At 36.0% G+C, this 21316-nt stretch overlaps 1 protein-coding gene across 1 annotated transcript; it reads left to right on the forward strand.

Moving 5' to 3' along the window:
* Positions 1–20950, forward strand: AFP (alpha fetoprotein). Its single transcript, XM_058546431.1, has 15 exons — positions 1–85; positions 873–924; positions 1901–2033; positions 4011–4222; positions 5339–5471; positions 6412–6509; positions 10178–10307; positions 12238–12452; positions 14279–14411; positions 14954–15051; positions 15619–15757; positions 17429–17652; positions 18793–18925; positions 20415–20469; positions 20815–20950. Exons 1-14 carry the CDS (start codon positions 1–3, stop codon positions 20457–20459), a joined length of 1830 nt encoding a protein of 609 aa, XP_058402414.1. The 3' UTR covers positions 20460–20469; positions 20815–20950.
* Positions 20951–21316: the final 366 nt, after the last annotated feature.

Raw genomic sequence — 21316 nt, forward strand, 5'->3', positions numbered from 1 at the left:
ATGAAGTGGGTGGTAACAATTTTTTTAATTTTCCTACTAAATTCTACTGAATCCAGAACAATGCATAGCAATGCATATGGAATAGGTGAGAAATTCTGTATTTTTCTTTTTGGTCTTTTCTCTATATCAAAATTCCTAAATTTGCATTTATTCATTTGTCTTGATTTATTTATCGTACTTACTGCTCCACACGGAGGAAAAATATTTAATTGGTGAATATCTTTAAATGAACAATAAACTTGTAATTTTACAAGAGGTTTACAAAATCATGGCAGTGCTTAACATTACCTCTGAATGGTTTGTATGCTCCATGTTGAATTAATTTTTTGTACGTTATTTATTTGGTATACATATTAACTTTGAAATACATATATGGTTACTAGTTCATAATCCCGGTTCCTTCACATATAAAATCCTCTCAGACTGGTAAAATAAGTACTATCTTTATTCTTTATTTCAGAAAAATGTTATTCTTTGACCATCTGAAGAAGAAACTGCGTGACTGGCATACAAATAGGCAACAAACTGTGGTGTCATCATGTTCAGAAGGATGACTGACATATATTTTTAATCATGTTATTTTCAAACCAATTAGAACATTACAGTACAGGGGAAACCCAAACAAGTGGAAGATACAAAATCTGGATTTCAGTGCTAGGTCTACTATAAATTATTCTTGTTAACTTCATTCCCTAGTTTCCTGGTTTTCTCAAGCACAAAATTAAGATGTTTGGATAAATGATCCCTAATGTCTTCTCACTTCTAAAATCGTATGGTTCTAACTTAAATACAAACATTAACATGTAACAGTGATTACTTTCTTCATTGCGGTTGAAAATACCATTTCTCATGAAGTTTATTTTGCTTTCCAGCTTCCATACTGGATTCTTTGCAATGTTCAGCAGAGACGAATTTAGTTGACCTGTAAGTTTTGCTTGTATAAATGCACTTTAAACATGCAAAGCAATGGTAATTTTAGTTGGGTAATTAAATGAAGTTAGATAGCCCTATGAGTTTTCAAAAGTACGAAAGCGAAATTGGACCATGTCAAGAAAAGTTATTTATAATTGAATATCAAATTGATATTGAAGAGGTTGAACTGTTGGCCCATGCCTTAGAGGTTAACCTCTAGATTCCTTGAAATTCCATGGGGCAAACCCAATTAGATTTTAGAAACTGAAGATTAGTGTCTGATCAGTGGTAACCATATATGAATTCAGGAATTTTTCTCATCATTACTAATAGGATGATGTTATAATAGTCTCTTTTTTGAATACTATTTAAATCCTAGAAGCAAATAATAGGAGGTAAAATATTCTATTTTCTGTTATTTGTAGAGAGTATGTTTGTCTTTTGAGTGCTATCTTTCCTTTCTACATTTTTGAAATTTCTAATAAGGAATTTGAAGTAATGTGTTGCTTGCATACCGTCTGTATGCTACTGCTTGTACACAGAAACTTGCTAAAGCAATGCTTTGGGTGAATCCGTGAGCACCATGATCTTGGATCAGACCTTGATTGCGCTGGGAATAGACACGGGCAGAGGTCTAATGACCAATTCTTGGCTTAAACTTGAAAGGAACTATAAAGAATATAGATACCCTCAATTATGGGTGCATTGCTGTGGGTGGGTGACCACAAAGCAAGGAACCACATTTACGGGCAATCTGTTTACTTTGATTTTTTACAGATAAATGTATATTTATGGGGGAGGGGACAAGAAGACGACTGACATTTCTTCCTGGATGGCTAGAACTTAATTTCACATAAATTTTCAGCAAAGTTCACCCTGCAAACAGGTCACAACATAACAGAAAACAAAACAAACAAAAAATAAACTTGAGGAAAAAAGGCTTAATATAAGTCTGTTCCTTAAGCATTCATATGTATTTTTGTTTCAGAGCTACCATATTTTTTGCCCAGTTTGTTCAAGAAGCCACTTATAAGGAAGTAAGCAAAATGGTGAAAGATGTATTGACTGTAAATGAGAAATCCACTGGTGGTGAACAGGCTGCAAAGTGTTCCAAAAACCAAGTGAGTGAATAATAAAAAAAGCAGTGTGATATTTGACCAAGATTTGGCACGCAGAAGAAAAGATACAGGAAGGGCATAAGAAATACATTTAAATATTGGAAGACGTTGTATGAACGAGGGCTTAGATTAATTCTGAATTGCTGGAGAGGATAGAATAGAAAACAATGAATGCCAGTTGTAAAAAGACAATATAAGCATAGTGACTAAGAGCTAAGGTTCTGAAATAAGAGTCTTGGGGTGACCGTGGGCATATTACTTAACTTCTCTGAGCTTTAGTTTCCTTATCTATAAAATAAGGAATAATAATAGCTTCCATTTCAGAGTTGTCATGGAAATTGACAAAATAATAGTAGTAGGAGTTAATTTTTATTAAGCACACAATGTGACAGGCATTATTCTAGGGAATGTTACATACTAATTGATAATCAAAATATTTTTTGACGTAGAGCATGGTGCTGAAGAATCAGAATGAATATCCAGTGAACCAAGAGACCCTGTCCGGGGCTTATTGGCTGAATATCAGCTTTTCTTACAAATATTAATTTATTAAATCTTTACAATAATCCTAGGAGATAGATGCTAATCTTCCAGTTGAGGAAGCTGGGGCACAGCAGGTTAAGTAACTTTCTTAAGGGAACCCAGAATCAGGATTTAAACCAGGCCATCAGGCTCCAAAGCTGACACCCTCAGTGGCTACATTACGCTATATCTACACTATAGTGAATGTGAGGAGCACAGCACTTACTGAGGGTTGCCAGAGTTAGCAAACAAACAATAACAAAATATGAAGCCCACTTAAATTTTAATTTCAGATAAACAATGAATATTTTTTTAGTATAAAGACATCCTAATGCAGAAGATCAATAAATAATAGTTACTATTGATTATTTTATCTCAATATAGAAAAGGACTAAGAACTTTGTAATGATTAGAGCTACCCAAACAGGGAGCAGAATGCCCAGAGAATCCTCTGTCACGTGGGGTTGATGAAGTGCCCAAAGGCAACGTATCTGGAATATTGTAGAGAAGATGCCCTTTTAAAGATATAAAAGTACTTTCTAACTCTGAAATTGATGATTTAATAAACATCCCTGTTTTACCTCTCTATGTGTGGCGTGTCCTGATAACCTAAAAACATGTGTAAATTAAGCAAAATGCATTCCATATTGTAACTTTAGATCCAATGAGAGGTTCAAGGTCATATTACAGATTGGTGAGTTACCATAGTAAACATAAAGGCATGATTTTTACATGGATTGGGAATTGGAAGTGCTACTTAAGATTTCCAGGATTCTCTAAATATTAGCAGTTATGGCAGCTAAACAAAAAGCTTTCTGAGATGAATGAAACACATGGGTTCCTCAGAGGCATGCTTCAGACTATTGGCTTCATCATATGATCCTGGTAGAAATAGGGCAACAAAGAAGGATTTTGAACATTTAAAATGTACTTTTTAAAACATTTTAGCTAAATCTGTAATTATGAGCCCCCAAAATATTTGATGCTATTTTTATTCCATTTCAAATTATTTGGATTTTTATCTGAAAATAATATCCAATTTTAGATCAATGTCTTCATAAGAATGCCACATGAAATGAGTATCTGTCTGAATGGTTTATGTAAAAAAGGAAAGCTCACGTATCATGGAGCCAAATTGTTGACAACATAAGAGGGAAAAATAAAATATATCAATTTTTTTGATGGGGAATAAAATAGTGTGTGGCCTTTTTCGTTTTAAAATAAAATAATTTTTTCTAATGGCTCATGTATTACTAAAGGTTGGAAACAAAAATTCCATTTCCAAAAAGGCATCAAAGAAAGCTATCTCAGGCTGAAACTAAATATATTGGAATTTGAGTGGGGAATTATTTTCTTAATCTATAGTTCTGATTTTGGATATTAGAAAATTTTTCATGTGTTTTACAGATTTTCAAGTAAAGTTTGTTGTCTTTCATTCAAAACAAATCTTTCTTATAGCTATCTGCCTTTCTGGAAGAGATTTGCCATGAGAAGGAAATTCCTGAAAAGTATGGACTTTTAGATTGCTGCAGCCAAAGTGAAGAGGAAAGACATAACTGTTTACTAGCACGCAAAAAGGATGCTCCAGCATACATCCCACCCTTTCAACTTCCAGAACCTGTCAGCAGTTGTAAAGCATATGAAGAAAGCAGGGAGATGTTCCTGAACCGGTAAGGATCCAATTGAAAGGTAGATTAAAACCCCAGGAAGGGAGCAGTATCAAGCAGAATCTAGTGCTTCTGCAATTTGCAGATGTACTCTAAAACACGGAGAAGTAGAAATAATGTTTGGCGTTGCATCTGCTGAGGTCCTGCACTAGGAAATTAGGTGAGCGACTTTAAGTGTAACTTTGTTTCTACAGCGTGCTAAGATAGATGCAGTATAGACCACACATCAGACCCACCAGTTTTTCCTTTAGTCTCTTGATCTACACTTTGTTTTTTTCCTTCTAATCTCTCCATTTTAGCTTGCCCAAGAATATATTATTATGGCATAAAAAGACTCCTTCCAGAGCCAAATATTTGGTGTTCCATGTTCACCAAATTGCCTGGAAATAAAAAATGTTAGAGATCTAGGACTGTTTAAGATACATAAACTTGGCTAGCATTTATTGAGCGCTGAGGATGTTATAGGAACATGTGTGCTTGACGCACATGATCAGACTAACGTTCACAAACAGCCTTTGAAGTCTCCTTGTTCTCTTCCTCTTCATTCTTTTTCTTCTTCCCACTTTGCTGGTGAGGAAATTGAAGCTTAGAAAGTTAAGACAATTGGCTGAGGGCACACTGCTAACACATTCCCAAGATGGGATTTGGAGCCAGGTTCTGTGTTGGGGAAGTCTGTATCTCACTCTTAATCACTCTGTCTTCCATGCTGCTGCCCACACCAGAGAAATATAGGACCTGTCCTCAGAACATCTCTGCCATGGAGACTGGCAACGTGGATAACTCCATTCTGCACTGATGAGAAAAAGAGACTCTACCTTTCTGTTTTACTTAGTGGAGGTCTGGCCTTGCTGACTCCCGAAACATGTCTGAGTAGGCTTATTGAAAAGGACACTTCAATAAGAATCGTAGTCAGCATTCCTGTTCTCATAATAGAATACGGTATCGGCTATCAGATTGATTTTTTCCTGGGGATCTTCAGTGAGGAAAATTTTTGACAGCACATGGAAAAAAATATGACTGTTTTCTGAATCTTTAAACAAGTTCCCGAGACCAGTTCCAAGCAGTAGTTGTCCTATTTTTATGTGTTAGTGAATCTCACAGCTCCTTTTCATTTCCCAGATATGTCTATGAGATAGCAAGAAGGCACCCTATCCTATATGCGTCTACAGTTCTTTACTTGGCTGGTCACTATGACAAGATAATTTCAGCTTGCTGCAAATCTGAAAACACAGTTGAATGTTTCCAAACAAAGGTATTATATTTGTGTGGATATCTGAACCAAAACTTTAATCTGGCTATGATTCACTAAAACCAAACAAAGTTAAAAATGGAAATATGCTTTGTGTGTAGAGTATCATTTTCAGAATAGAGCAAGCAGTCTGATACTCTTTGGGCAAAAAGCTGGATTTGCTGTTTATTTTGCATTCGTTTGTTTATTCATTCAGCTGACAATTACTTCATTATTAAGGGAGCGAGTTTGGTGGGATAAAGACAGACAGAAGCAGATGTGGTAAAATAAATAAAAGGGAGGAGTAAGAAGTAGAAGGAAGTGAAAGAAGGTGGAGTAGCAGTGGGAGGAGAAAAGGAGAAAGAAAACAGTGAAAGAGAATGATGATAAATGCTTTAGATTCATTATTGATTTTAATCCTTAGAACAAATTTGAGGGGTATTATTGTCATTTAACAAACGAGGAAATTAGGTTTAGAGAAGTGAATATCCATCTTCGGTTCAGAGAGCTAGAAGGATACCCACAACTAATTACTTGCCACCAGATGTCCTACATCAAAAATTTGCTAAGAATTGTGACTATTCCCAGAATATCAGGCTATGACGCAATCTTATTTTTTGTGACTGAGAAGACATTTAAGAAATTATCAGGCTTCAATCTGTCTTAAAGCTGTTTAAAAGTATAATTGTTTATTCATTATCCCACATATGAATGTTATAATGTTTTAGTTTCAAGGTCTTTTGAATAAATCTGTCTGGCATAGATGCATATAAACCAACCTGAAAGAATGAATGAATGAATGAATGAATGAATAAAGTTCTGCAAAAATGTATTGCATTTATAATATTTAGTAAAAAATTTTTATAGTGTTTCATGTTTTCTCTATATCTGTTGTTTTTCTAATTATTAGAGCCTGCAAAAGAACATACATCCTTTCTTGAGATCTTGTTTTCTCTGTATCTAGGAAGCAACAATTACCAGAGAAGTAAGAGAAAGCAACTTGTTAAATCAACATACGTGTGCAGTGATAAGAAATTTTGGACCCCGAACCCACCGTGCCATGTAAGTTTAAGCTCTGTCTAGGGAGGAAGGTGAGATCTGCAGAACTATTATTTTGCAATTTGAGTTCATTTTTCTCATTGTTACTGTTGTAGAGAATGAAGTCTCCTTTGATGAACGCTAATGTGATTAGAACAATGAAATCTTAGGATTGGAAGGAAGCTAACAGATTAGTCTGCTGTTTAACACTTATTAAAGTCCACATGATATAATACTTAGAGAAGGCTTCTGAGATTTATACTATTGACCTATTCTTCTAGATACTCTTTTTAAAAAAATTTTACTATTATTTTTCTTTTCTTTTTTAAATTTATTTTATCTTTTTAATTGAAGTATAATTGACATACAATATCCTATTAGTTTCAGATGTATATCATAGTGATTTGATATTTATATACGTTATGAAATGATCACCACAATAAATCTAGTTACCATCTGTAACCGTATAAAGTTAGTACAATATTATTGACTATATTCTGTATGGTGTACTTTACATCCCTATGAAATTATTAATTTTGTAACTGGAAGTTTGTACCTCTTAATCTCCTTCACTTATTTCACCCACTCCCCCAACCCCTCCCCCGACTGGCAACCACCAGTTTGTTTCCTGTATCTATGAGTCTGTTTCTGTTTTTTGTTTGTTCATTTGTTTTGTTTTTTAGATTCTACATATAAGTAAAATCATACTGTACTTATCTGTCTTTATCTGACTTATTTCACTTAGCATAATACCCTCTAGGTCCCGCCGTGTTGTCCCAAATGGCAAGATTTCATTCTTTTTTTTATGGCTAATACTCCATTGTACATATATATACCATATCTTCTTTATCCATTCATCTATCAATGGGCACTTAGGTTGCTTCTATATCTTGACTATTGTAAGTAATGCTACAGTGAACATAGGGGTGCACATATCTCTTTGAATTAGTGTTTTCATTTTCTTCAGATAAATAGGAGTGGAATTGCTGAATCATATGGTGATTCTATTTTTAATTTTTTGAGGAAACTCCATATTGTTTAGCTAGCCCTGGTGGTGTAGTGGTTAAGATTTGGCGCTCTCACTGTCATGGTCCGAGTTCATTTCCTGATCAGGGAACCATACCATCCATCTGTCGGTCATCATACTGTGGTAGCTGCACATTGCTGTGATGCTGAAAGCTATGCCACTGGGATCTCAAATACCAGCAGGGTCACCCATGGTGGACAGGTTTCAGTGGAGCTTCTAGACTAAGACGGACTAGGAAGAAGGACCTGGCCAACCACTTCTGAAAAAATTAGCTACGAAAACCCTATGAACAGCAGCAGAGCATTGTCTGATATAACACTGGAAGGTGAGAGGATGGCACAAAAAGACCAGGCAGGGTTCTGGTCTGCTGTGCACAGAGTCACTAGGAGTTGGAATAGACTCCACGGCACTAACCACAACCATACTGTTTTCCGTATTGGCTGCACCAATTTACATTCCCACTGACTGTATGTGGATTCCTTTACTCCATATCCTCGTCAATGCTTGTTATTTTTTTCTTTTTGATACTAGTCATTCTGACAGGTGTTTTTCTAGATACTCTTAAGTTCTTGTCAGCAATCAAATTATATCTCATAGTTAGACTGTGTTTCCCCAGATTATCTACAAAGTAGATTAGTCTTCATTGAGTATCATTTAATAGTTTTGGCTAACAAGAATTCCTTACATTAATTTTGCTACCTAATCTGCTATAAAGTCTATTACACCAATTGTTGTGTTTTAGGAAAACATTCACTTGAGGCAATAATATTAGATCCCAGTGTCAGGAGGAAAAAAATGGTCATCTTTGAAGAACTAGCATGTATTCTCCCAGCTGGTGAAAGCAATGTAACTCACTGAAGTTTGTTCTCTTGTCCCAGATGCTAAAAAGCTCGAAGGCAAATTTGGAGTTTTTCAATTGACCATATTAACTCTCACACTTAGCATACTTACCTTCTCCCTTTTCTTTGTCTTTATCTGTTTTTCTTTTTATTTTTCTTTCTTATCTATCTATCTATCTATCTATCTATCTATCTATCTATCTATCTATCTCTATCTCATCTTCTATCTTTATTATTAGGATGAAGAAGAATATAAAAAAAAAAACCCGAACAGTTGAATCACTTAGTCCAACCTCTTCATTTTCACACATGAGTAACCTGAGGTCCAGGGAGATTAAAGCAGTTTACCCAAGACCACACTGCTGGTCATCAGAATCCAGTTTTTCTAGGTCCTTGTCGTGATTTATTTTCATTATACCTATTTGTCTACTATGTCAGTGATCTCTAACTGTCTGTATCCTGACAACTGAGACCTTGAGGTAAGATATAAGAATCAGAATCACGAATGGTTTAGAGCTGTGCCATCCAATGTGGCAGCCTCTAGCCACATGTAGCTCCTGAGCGTTTGAAATGTGCCTAGTGCAAACGAGGAACTGTGCTTTAAGTGTAAAATGTACACCACATTTCAGACACTTAGTTGAAAAAGAAAATGTATAATATCTCATTAATAGATTTTTATATTGTTTATATATTGAAATGATATTTTTCATATATTGGGTTAAAAACATATCATTAAAGTGAATTTAACTTGTTCCTTTTTACTTTTTAATGTGGCTACTAGAAAATTTTAAATTACATAACAGGTTTGAAATACTTTTCCATTTTTATGATGAAAACTTTCATCATAAAATTTTTCACTATAGGAAAACATCTGTGCTGCTAATTGAAGAGTATTAAGCATATGCATTCAAAGTTTATTTCTTTGTTTGGTAAATGCCACATTTAAAAATATTGTACACAGCAGAGACCTAGATTAAGGTTTTTATTCATGGAGTTAGTTTCAAGACTGACTAAAATTTCTTCTTGGAAGAGGTCAGATTATGCTTTAAGTATCCTTCAACTCTATTAGAAACTTAAAGATTGATTCATGAAACACTTTATTTAAATTTATCTATGTAATAAAATATAAATTAAGATATTATAATGACTTTATTTATTATTTGCTATCCATAAGGAATTGACGTTAAATGTTCTAAATTTAAAGAAAATCCATCTTCATCAGTAGCTGTAACAATACCAGTTGCTCTAGGGAGCAGTGGTTTCACCTAGACATCTCTTAAAATTTAATGAAATATGCAGAAGAAACTAGAATTTTTGTTTCTTACATCCCTTTTGGGCCAGACTACACGTCTTGGCATGATGACTTGTTGGAATATTTAGTCTGCTCCTCTTTCTTGTTCCATTTCATTGATTTGCACATATTCATTTCTCTTTGTATTCTCAGAAGTATATTTTTCCTTCCAAGTAAAAAATGATTATCATTCTTATGGAATTTTCCATTTCTTAATTGTTTATCCTTTTAAACTTTTTCCACTCACTCACTACGATGATTCCAAATGCTCATCATCAGGGATGAACAGCAAAAAGATAGATTTCATTGCAATTCACAGGAAAGGCTTTAGGGAAAGACAAATCACCTCCAAACCATTTGTGGGGCCAGATCACAATTCACAGAGCCACTGCCTTGAAAGATGGGGCTGGAATTGACAATATTTGTAACACTTTTTCTTTTTAAACAGGAAGAACATTCCAGTTCTTTCTCTTTGGAACTGCATCTATACTAATACTCTGTAAGATTGAGTTCTAACTCCTTTTTTCTCCCCTAGAACTGTTGCCACTCTGAGTCAAAGGTATTCCAAAGCTAATTTTACTGAAATTCAGAAGCTAGTCCTGGATGTGGCCCACATACATGAGGAATGTTGCAGAGGAAACGTGCAAGAGTGTCTGCAGGATGGGGTGAAAAGTCTTACTTCCTAAAAAAGAAATATTTATACTCCTTTTGCTTTCTTTTGCTCTCATTCTAAATGGAAGAAGGTTGTCTGAGTTGAGTTGGTCACAGGGTATGATAACTAGCCAACTGAATGAAGTTACAGACATTTTGGTAGTAGAACTTTTTTTAATCCTGCCTTTCACTTAGGAGGCCCTCTCCTCTTGTGAGACCAGTGTCCAATCATCCTTACTTCTAAAGGAGATGATGACCTCTCAGGAGGCCTCCACATAGGATCTTGGGGGGCAGACTCTTTACTTTTAATGTATTTGTTTTTCTATCCATTTATTCTTTCATTCAATAAATATGCATTGAATATTTTCCATGTGCTAGCAACTGTGAGGGACACTTGTTATGAAGGCATGAGTTGACCTCAAGGAATTTATAGTCTGATAGGAGAGATGACACATGTGACCTCATTGGGTTTAGGAACTGCTTTTTGTTTACTGTTTTTTCCATAAGCTGCCAGCACAATGCCTGGCACACGGAAGGCACCCTATCATATAATCCTACATCTATTATACGAATACAACAAAACAACATATACAACACAAGAAACTGTTCTACAAGGTAAAAAGCTAGCCATACCAAAAAGACGTGTGAATAAAGGGCTCTAGGAGAATTAAAAACCAAAAACCAAAAACTCCAACAACATGCCATAATCAGTTGCAGTTTAAGCAGTGTGGCGTTGGTCTATTTTGGGCCAACCCCAGGCTTCCTAGATGCTGTACAAGACGCCTGTTTATCCCCAGATTACTCCCTCTCTGGTCGCCTGTAATACACCTTCTCCAAGGAGGCTTACAATCATTACTCGTAGATACTCAAAGGTCTTGAAACCAAGGCTGGAACAAGGTTTCCAGAATGTCAGACATGAGGGTAAAATGCTCATTTCAGCCCAGTCCCATGGAAATTCGGCTGAGATAGTTTTAGAAGTCAGCAAGAAGCCACAGCTGCAGGGAGGCCTGAGGGCGACAGTGCTGGAGCATAGGCAGAGAAATGCTGGTGGAGGAGTTGGGAAGATGAACTGAGAGAAGGCTACCCCAGAGACAGATTTTCCCATTTCATTTATTTTTCCTTTTAAAAGTATTTACCTGTGTATTAGAGACAGTAATAAGAACCATTTTGTTTTTCTTTAAAGTCTTTCTCAGTTTTAAATAATTTTACTAATTTGTATAGTCATTTTTTTTTAAATTAGTTTTTCAATTTTTGGAGCTCATAACCACCTTTTTCTTTTAAAGTGGAAAAGTTAACTTCAGTATGGTACATAGTTGGATTTTAATGGCTGAATAATGACTTCTAATTGTCCCTGCTGAGAATATACAGAGTTTTCAGTCCTGTGATAGGGATGTGTCAGCTCTGCTTCTTTCTGGCCACTTCGGGTGCACCGCCATTTCCTTATCTATAGACTGCCCCCTGCAGGTCATAGTGGGTCACTGCAGATTGTTCTGTTAAAGATGCAGCAGAAAGTTTGCTCTCCATGTTATATCAACAGCAAATGGCATCTAGTAGCAAATTTCAATACTAATAGAAAGATGTACATCAACCTGCATGTCATTTGGTTTGAAGAGTACATTTCTTTCTTGTGTTTAAAAGCTTCGTGCTAAAATTAAATAGTAGGTTTCAGCTGAAAACTATGAAAAAAGTAACAAATGGGGGTAGGTGGAAAGGAGTGAGGAAAGGCAAAGTAGGGAGTAAGCACTAAAACGGGAGATAGGTAAAATGTCTTCTTTCTTCTTCCTCCCTTCACCTCTATCCCTTCCTCCCCCTCTTCCCCCGTTTCTCACCCTCTCTCCCCCTTCCTCCTTCCCTTCCTGCTTTCCGTCCTAGAACTGGCTGGCCCTAAGGTCCTGCATTAAAGAATCAACTTTTAAAACTTACACTTTATTTTTCCTGTTACAGGGTAAAATTATATCCTACGTATGTTCTCAACAACGTATTCTGTCAAGCAACATACTAGAATGCTGTAAATTGCCCACACTTGAACTTAGTCAATGCATAATTCACACAGAAAATGATGACACACCTGAAGGCTTATCTCCAAATCTAAATAGGTTTTTGGGAGAGCGAGATTTCAACCAGTTTTCTTCAAAGGAAAAAGATCTCTTCATGGCCAGGTAACATGCTCTGTTAAATGTGTGTTCACACAGGTAAAGATTATCATGTGGCTGACAGCTTTGTGTTGTTGGAGTGGGGAGTGACGGCTATGGGTTTTGAGCTCATGGGAGGGTAATGCTAGAATGTTTTGAGCCAAAATATATTTAAGCAGATAACTAGGGAATAAGGAATGGGATCTATCTTATATTGATGAGACTCTCACCATTGCTGCGATTAACTGGCTTGCTTATGAGACTGAATTTTATTTTGTATCAATTTCTCTGGAATCAGAAGCATTATCATCCCTTTAAGGATTACTCACCAAGACCACCATTGAACTTCCGAGTAGGGTACGGATATTTTTGTAATAAAAAGAGCTCATGAGGGGCCAGCCCAATGGCGCAAGCAGTTAAGCGTGTGAGATCCGCTGTGGCGGCCCGGGGTTCGCCGGCTCGGATCCTGGCGCGCACAGACGCACCGCTTGTCAGGCCATGCTGTGGCGGTGTCCCATATAAAGTGGAGGAAGATGGGCACGGATGTTAGCCCAAGGCCAGTCTTCCTCAGCAAAAAGAGGAGGATTGGCAGATGTTAGCTCAGGGCCCATCTTCATCAAAAAAAAAGGGCTCATGATTAAAAATGCACTTTTTCACTGTGCATGTTTTAAAAACTTTTCCCCAAAATATAACTCAATAGATAATGCTATATAGAAGGGTTTTTATCGGAGCAATTGATATGCTAATAATTGAATACATGGTTTATTTTGTAAGAAAATCAGAACATGTTTAGAGACATTTGTAGTATAGTGGTTTGTTGTAATATAATTGATAGGACATGTTTTCATTCTGTTTGCCTTTAAGGGAAGCAAGCAGTTAATACATTTTCCTTTATTGTATAGTGTGTATCTATGGATAATATCAGAGGAGGGATGTGTGCAGCTCTTAAGACATTGTACCTAATGATCTCCAAGGGTCTTTCTGAATTTGAGTCTGCTTCTAATGTAGTAATGAAAATAATGGCCCAATTTTCTTTTTAATATTCCCTGAGGATGTTACTCTATTGTTGCATTAAAATTAGACATTCGTACATTGTTTGCACAGCTAAATAAAATTATGCAAACAAGAACGAAGTCCAGATTTAAGAAACTCATAATGACAATTTATCGGTGGCAAAACTAATATCACCAATTTCTAAATTCAAGAATTATCTTTAAATTTATGCATCCATACACACCCAAAGCTAATTATTTAATAGAAGCAGTTCTTCAATTGGAAAGGTTCTTTGCAGTAGAAATTTTCCCAGCCAAGAATAAGCTTCCCCAAGACACTTATGTGCTTCCTTCACCCAGGTATCTTTTCTGAAAGAGCTACCCAGAGGGACTTTCCTTGACCACACACTCTCGGTTAGGTGTTGCCCCTTTCACTCTCTTCTATCTTCCTTGATTTCTCTTCATTGGTTTATCACTACTTGAAATTAGATGACCTATTTCTTGTTTATTCATTTCTGTCTCCCTGTAATGTATACTTTTGAGAGGTGAGGCAATTTATCTAATACATTATTAAATCCTTACTGCTTAAAGAAATGCTCCCATAGAGTAGGCACTGCAAAAATATTTGTTGACTGAATAAACATAAAGTCCATAATTGAAAAGCCAAAATGAAAGGCACAAAAGAAAAAAAATACCACTTTAAAACAATTTGTAATTTTTATTAATAGTTTTGTCATGCATATAGTTCAAATCATATTTGATTTCCATGTTTATTTATTTGAATTTTAACTTATGCATGCCATATAAGAATGATTTGTCTCTTAATTCCAATAACATAATACCTTTTCACACATATTTCAGATTTACTTATGAATATTCAAGAAGGCACACCAAGCTTGCTATCCCAGTAATTCTAAGAGTTGCTAAAGGATACCAGGAATTATTGGAGAAGTGTTCCCAGTCTGAAAACCCTCTTGAATGCCAGGACAAAGGGGTAAATTGCTCTAGCTTTTTAGGGACAATCTGAAAAACTGGATTGATATCATGCATCAAAAATGCTGTTTGTTTGAAAGCACCTAGTTATTAACTAGTAGTTAGCTAGTTGTATCTATTAGCTAGTTATCTAGATATTAAGTAGTTATTAACTAGTAGTCAACAACTAGTGGCTTACTTTAGAAATAAAAATGTTATGAAAAGTTCTTTGAGGCACAAAATAAAAGTGATATTCATTTTTGAACAGCTCCAGAAAGGTAAAAATTTCATATAGAAAGAACAGAAATCCTTTGTCCAAAGATTGAGTTCTGTCATCAAATAACATTGTGATTCACAAACTTTTAAACTTAATCTCTCCAAAGTCCATTTGCTTTAATTCTTACAATTCACATTTTACTATGTTTAATATTTTTTAAAAAACCTAAAATTGATTTCTCTAAGATTGGTATTGTAATAGAATAAAATATTATTGGTCAATTTTTATATATAAAGTTGTGTGTCTAGAAAGAGAAAAAAATGTGTGTAATAATGCTTTATTTTCAGGAAGAAGAACTAGAGAAATACATCCAGGAAGGCCAAGCACTGGCAAAGAGAAGCTGTGGCCTCTTCCAGAAGTTAGGAGAATATTACTTACAGAATGCGTATGTTTTTTTAAATAGTATTTTTAGTGATTTAAAGTTATTAATTGGAAAGGAAATATATGTCTAAATTAGTCACCCGGGTTACTCTAATTTCACCCCCTATTTCAGATTGGAAGTCAGTGTTATCTGCTCACCCAACTCCTCTGACAGTAGGTAGCCTTCCCCATTCCCCCCTTTTAGGTCTGTGAAGTCTGAACTGTGGTACCCCAGCTTTTGGTTCCCCAAACCATGCAGATTTTTGCAGCAAAGATATCCATTCTGTCATCGTCTGTTGTAGTTAAAATACAGAAAGGTCAAAGTTAAAATCAGTGACGCTTTTGAGGTTGGAAATAGGAATCAGCTTACTGCCCAGAGCTTGTTTTCCCATTTGATATGTGCTGTAATAGGAGTACAGGGAGTGGTTGTTAGAGTAAATGCATCTCAAAAGTTGGTCCAAATATCATGTGGATGAAACAAATGAGCTGACTTCATGTCTTCTGACACCAAAAGAAGGTCTATGAGAAGGAGTGAGGAGTCCAAAAACTCGTGAATGACTCAGCAGGATTTGGTGAAAAATGTTTCTTTCAGGTTTCTTGTTGCTTACGCAAAGAAAGCCCCTCAGCTGACCCCACCTGAGCTGATAGCCTTGACGAGGAAAATGGCGACCGCAGCAGCCACTTGTTGCCAACTCAGTGAGGACAAGCAATTGGCCTGTGGGGAGAAAGCGGTGAGTGTTTTGTTTAGTCTCATTTTGTTTCTGCCCCGTTTACCTTGAAATAGCCTTATATTCCCACTTAGGGACAATGATAGAAACCAATATGGAGACGGCTTTCCTTGACTTGTTTGATTACTGACAGTTGGAGGGGGTGCGAGAACTCAGCTCTGAACAGTTGGCATGTGGCCAGGCTACCTGTCCTTCAAGAATGGCTGGTGGAAGTGCAGCCAGTTTATTCAACAGTGTCTGGGCAAGCTTTATGCACAGGAGAGAGAATGATCAACATGCATTTCGATTCATGATTTCTTCTGTTTGTTCACCAAATACTTACTTTAATGTTAAAAAAAAAAAAAGAAAAAGCTTCAACTTTGATAAATTAAAATTAGTCATTTTAGTTTTAGCCGTACATATATTTTTGTCTTTTGTAGTATGATCTTCTTATGATGTTGATATTAGGGACAATTTATTCCCTTTGACAGCGTATAGGGTATACAGTAGGGTAAGTCCCATGTTCTGAATAGTAAAATGACTTTCCAATTAGTAATGCCAATAGTCTTCACTTCTTAATGTCACTAGTGTCATGCATATGATTGCAGGTTGAGTTTTTTTATGATTATTTTTTCCCTTAAAGTCATAATTGTGAATAAAATTGTATATCTGTTTTTTCCCTTTTCCTCTTTTTGATGATGGGGAGTTATTTGCTAGTTAGTCTTCATGTCCTGGAATTTTTTGCCAAAGGTTAGAGTAAAAGGAAAATTTTTTGTGCTTAAGCATCATCTTTCTCATTTACTGAATTCCAAATTTAGAGAGGCTGCGGGGACACAGGATGGTGTGAAGTTCAGGAGTATAGGTTCTAGAATCTATAGTATAGGGTCTTCTGCCTACATTCCCATTCCACTTTCACCACTTGTTACTCATGTCACATAGGGAAGCTACTTATCTCACTAAGCTTGAGCGTTTTCCTCTGACATTTGAGAATAAAAATTGTACCACCCTCATAGGATGGCTGTCTTAAACGAGGTAATCCACACGGCTCGCTCAGCGCCAGCCTGCACATAAAATATGTTGGCCCTTGTTACAAGTTGTTACTAGATGCCTAAGAAATAGCTCTGAAGTATGGAATGAGGGAAGACTCTACATTAGGAAGGCCTTAAAGACACACACATGCACGCGCACAATGGCCTTATTTCTTTTCAATTAGGATATATATTAGCTGTATGTATATATGTATGTAAGTGTGTATACAAAATGACTAGGTTTGTGCTATTCGTACGTTCAGATAGTAATTCTCTGAATCTCAAAAATAAAATGGAAAGCTCAACTAGATATACATGGAAAATGTAAGCCATGTATTGATTTCCTAGGTCAGGGCAGAGACTTTTTTCCCCCTTTGGGAGTACAGATGTAACTGGAAACATGTTTCAAGTAGCCGACCCAAATAGCTGAAGGGATTGTCTTCAACATCACCTATGGAACATCTGTCACTAAATGCTGAGGTTTATCTCACACAAATGGGCAAACAAGAATCTACAATCTGGCAACACATGATCCTACACAGATAGCAAATTTTCCTGTAATATTAATTAGACATTACTGGACGTTAAAAATTATTGCAACAATTTTCTGGAAACCTGAATCAATTTTATGGCTAATGCTCAATCTCTTTCTCATTCTCCTAACTAGGCTGACCTTATTATCGGACAATTATGCATCAGGCATGAAGAGACGCCTATCAACCCTGGTATTGGTCAGTGCTGCACTTCTTCATACGCCAACAGGAGGCCGTGCTTCAGCAGCTTGGTGGTGGATGAAACATATGTCCCTCCACCATTCTCTGATGACAAGTTCATCTTCCACAAGGATCTGTGCCATGCCCAGGGTGTAGCACTGCAAACAATGAAGCAACAGTAAGAGACTGTTGTTTGCTAGCATGGAGAAGACTGGCAACACTAAATAGCAGTTCAGATTTCTACCTTACACACCCAACACTCTTGGGCTCACTAGGAGAACGTTATCACCCCAAAGCACTTAAAGTGGCTTTCAAAATAGTTTTGTCTAAGTGTCTTGACAGCCTCATTGGGACGTAGATCTGGAAAAATCCACTGGGGCAGACAATTTCCTATTTGTAAAAATAGTTTCTGTTGTAACTATTGTTGTGATGCATTTTGAGATCAAGGGAAAATGGGCAATCTATTTTGGGAAATTAGGATATATTTTTGCAGTAAGTCTGCGTACTAATATTCCAAAGCACTAGAAAAACATCACTGAATCTTTTTTTACACTATTTACTCTTTGAAGAGAATAACCATAATATTTGACTCAGCCATGAAGTATGGGTGTTGAAAATGGGATGCACATTTGAATTCATTGTGGGAGGCATTCTGTAATGGTGATGGTAATGCAAGTCAATGGAACTCATGTTCTTCAAATTCCCATGCATTTTAATACTCTCTTGCTTTGCAAATGATCTTCCTTCCTTTTGGAAAACCTGTTCTTCCCTTTTTTCTCTGTCACAATTCGAGGCATGTTTCAAGGTACAGTAAGAATGTCACCTACTCTGGCACTTCCCTATTCCCCCAGTCAACATTAATTCCAACATGAAAGTATTGCTAAACGAATAGTGCAGGCAATTAGTACAACCAGTGCTCAGGTAAAGGTGTGATAATTAAGGATGGCAGAGGTTTGGAAATCTGGGCCGTTGAGTACGGGTAAGACACACTTTAGAAGAGAGAACTGGAAAGGATATTCTAGGCAAGTAAGAAAAAGACTGTATTTCACTACATATAAGTACAGTGGAACTATGAAATACTGTCTCATCTCTAATCTGCACAAGTCCAGACCAGAGGAACACTTGGTGTGTTTCCAGCCTCAGTCTTTCTGATGAAAGCATTAGACAAGGTGTATGTGGTAAGTCTGGTGATGGGTTGATGGAGTGAGGATTTAGGTGAGGGTTGCTGGGGCTCTGAAAATTCTCTGCTTGGAAGGCTTTAGGAAAACACCATTGCATAATAGACTTCTCTTGTATTTTGTTTTGTTTTTAATCTCAGGTTTCTCATTAACCTTGTGAAGCAAAAGCCACAAATAACAGAGGAACAACTTGAGGTGGTGATTGCAGATTTCTCTGGCCTCCTGGAAAAGTGCTGCCAAGGTCAAGAGCAGGAAGTCTGCTTTTCAGAAGAGGTTTGTGCAGCTCATTTTCACACTCAAAATACTAGGTACAGAATTTTCCATAATGAATAAGGAAAAGAATACCCAGTTAATCTATAACTTTAAAATAACACCAGAGAGGGGCCGGCCCGGTGGCACAAGTGGTTAAGTGCACACACTCCACTACGGTGGCCCGGAGTTCGATGGTTTGGATCCCGGACGCGCACCGACACACCAATTGTCAGGCCATACTGTGGCAGCGTCCCATATAAAGTGGAAGAAAATGGGCACGGATGTCAGCCCAGGGCCGGTCTTCTTCAGCAAAAAGAGGATTGGCAGATGTTAGCTCAGGGCCAATCTTCCTCACAACAAAAACAATAAATAAATAAATAAAATAAAATAACACCAGAGAGATTTAAATTTCAGTTAGAAATAGATTGAAGGGTTTTATGATATTTAAAAAATAATCATAGTTTTCTCACTAAATATTAGGAAGAAGTATAATTTTAAAATATATTGCCTATTAGTAATTTTGATTTATTTCCTAGTAGAGAAAACGATAAAGTGAATATATAATTACTTGATGATAATTTAAACAGTTTCTGGCCTAACATGTATCAGTTTGGCTAAATGGAGTAAAAGGACTTAATAGCAAATTAATTGTGCAAACAGGATACTGGGGGGATATTTATAGAAAATATATTTGAACTCATTTAGGAGCATGCCTTTGAATATCAACAGAGCAGTAATTAGGAATTATCTTAATCTGATTATCTAGCAATTTTAGCTGGACTTGTAATTGGCTACATTTTGTAAGCCTTTAGTTTGTATTACTAAATATATTTGAATATAGCATCAGTTTATTTTTAAAATATATTCTATGGTTCAGCCTTTTTGCCAATTTTATCTGACTATCTCATAATATAAAAGTTTAGGTGTTTTGTTAAATGAACTCCAAAGATGGATAATATTCAGAAATGTTGTTTTTCAATAGATAATAGAATTCAATGTGCTTGAGTGTGTGCACTTCTCAGTATGTGTCTGTTTTTGTAGGAGGAGATGGGGCACAACCAGATCAAATCAGACAAAACTAATAAAATAGATTAGATGTAAACCATTTCTAGTAAATAAGATATAAAATGATTAGTGTCGTCTGAGGTGAAAAGACTTTCATTTAGCTGCAGAGAACATTAACAAATAGAAGCAGTACTTTCTCTAAAAACCTTTTCATTTCTATGACTGATTTGTAAAGGAAGGGGCCAGGTGGGGTGAGGAATGGTAAGGATTTGGAGGTTGATACAAGAAAAACAAACTACTGTCCACTGTTGATGTGAGTGGATTCTTTTTTCCTCTCTGGCTTCCATTGTCCCAGCTTGTTGGCATCAGAGATGTATATCTTTATTTTTAGCATGGTTAATCTATAAACCTTGAATTCAGTCCCTGACAGTGGAGAGTTAACTGTATGACTGGCACAGTCATCCATTTCTTTATTCGATGATTCTTATTTGTTTTTAATTTGCAGGGTCCACAACTAATTTCAAAAACTCGTGCTGCTTTGGAAGTTTAAATTACTTCAGGTAACAAAAAATTTAGACAAGGCTAAATACAATGTTGATTCTCCCCAAATATTGATCCATAGTGAAATACATCCTAAGAGCTACCATTAAATGCTTTTCTTTAAAAGTACTTGCAATTTGATAAAAAAGTTTATTTTAAAAACACTGGAACAAAATTATGCCCACAATATTAAATTAGTAATTCAACTAACTCTAAATTCTTTTAGGTTATTTCAAAGGCTTCAGAGAATGACAGCATAAGACCTTCCTATTTATCTAACATTTCCCTGATATAAAATAATAGAACCAATTACCTTCTGCACTTGTTCATTTAATTAACACAATATATTTTTGTTCATATTATAGGAGGAAGAGAAGAGGACAAAATAAGTCTTTATAGTTTGGTGTGAACTTTTCCCTTTAACTCTATCTGACTTAATACTTTTTGTGAAATTATGAAGACTTTTATGTGCTATTTCTCTATCATAGAAATAAAGCATCTCCAAATGTTTCCTCTTCCCCAGCCTGCTTATTTATGAAAACTTATAGATAATTTCTTTTTATACCCTTGTCTGAAGCAGATTCTGGTAAAAAAGCATTGAGATTTGGTAACTGCAGGAGATTAAAGCCATCCAAAGATGGATTTACCACACTATAGACTAGATTACTTGGTAAACTAAAAAAAAGTTTCCCAAGTTAAGCACTGTTTGGTGCTGCCAGTGCACATTGTTCATTAAACGACCACGTAAGTATTCTAACAGATAAGCTGGAGATGAGAAAAGAAATTATTATGCTTCTATAGGACCTATCGAGAATGATACTACTCAAAATTTAACATGTTTTTTCTCAATCTTGCTCAGTTGTCAAT

Source organism: Diceros bicornis, chromosome 8 (genome assembly GCF_020826845.1).
Source record: "Diceros bicornis minor isolate mBicDic1 chromosome 8, mDicBic1.mat.cur, whole genome shotgun sequence".
Lineage (NCBI taxonomy): Eukaryota > Metazoa > Chordata > Mammalia > Perissodactyla > Rhinocerotidae > Diceros > Diceros bicornis.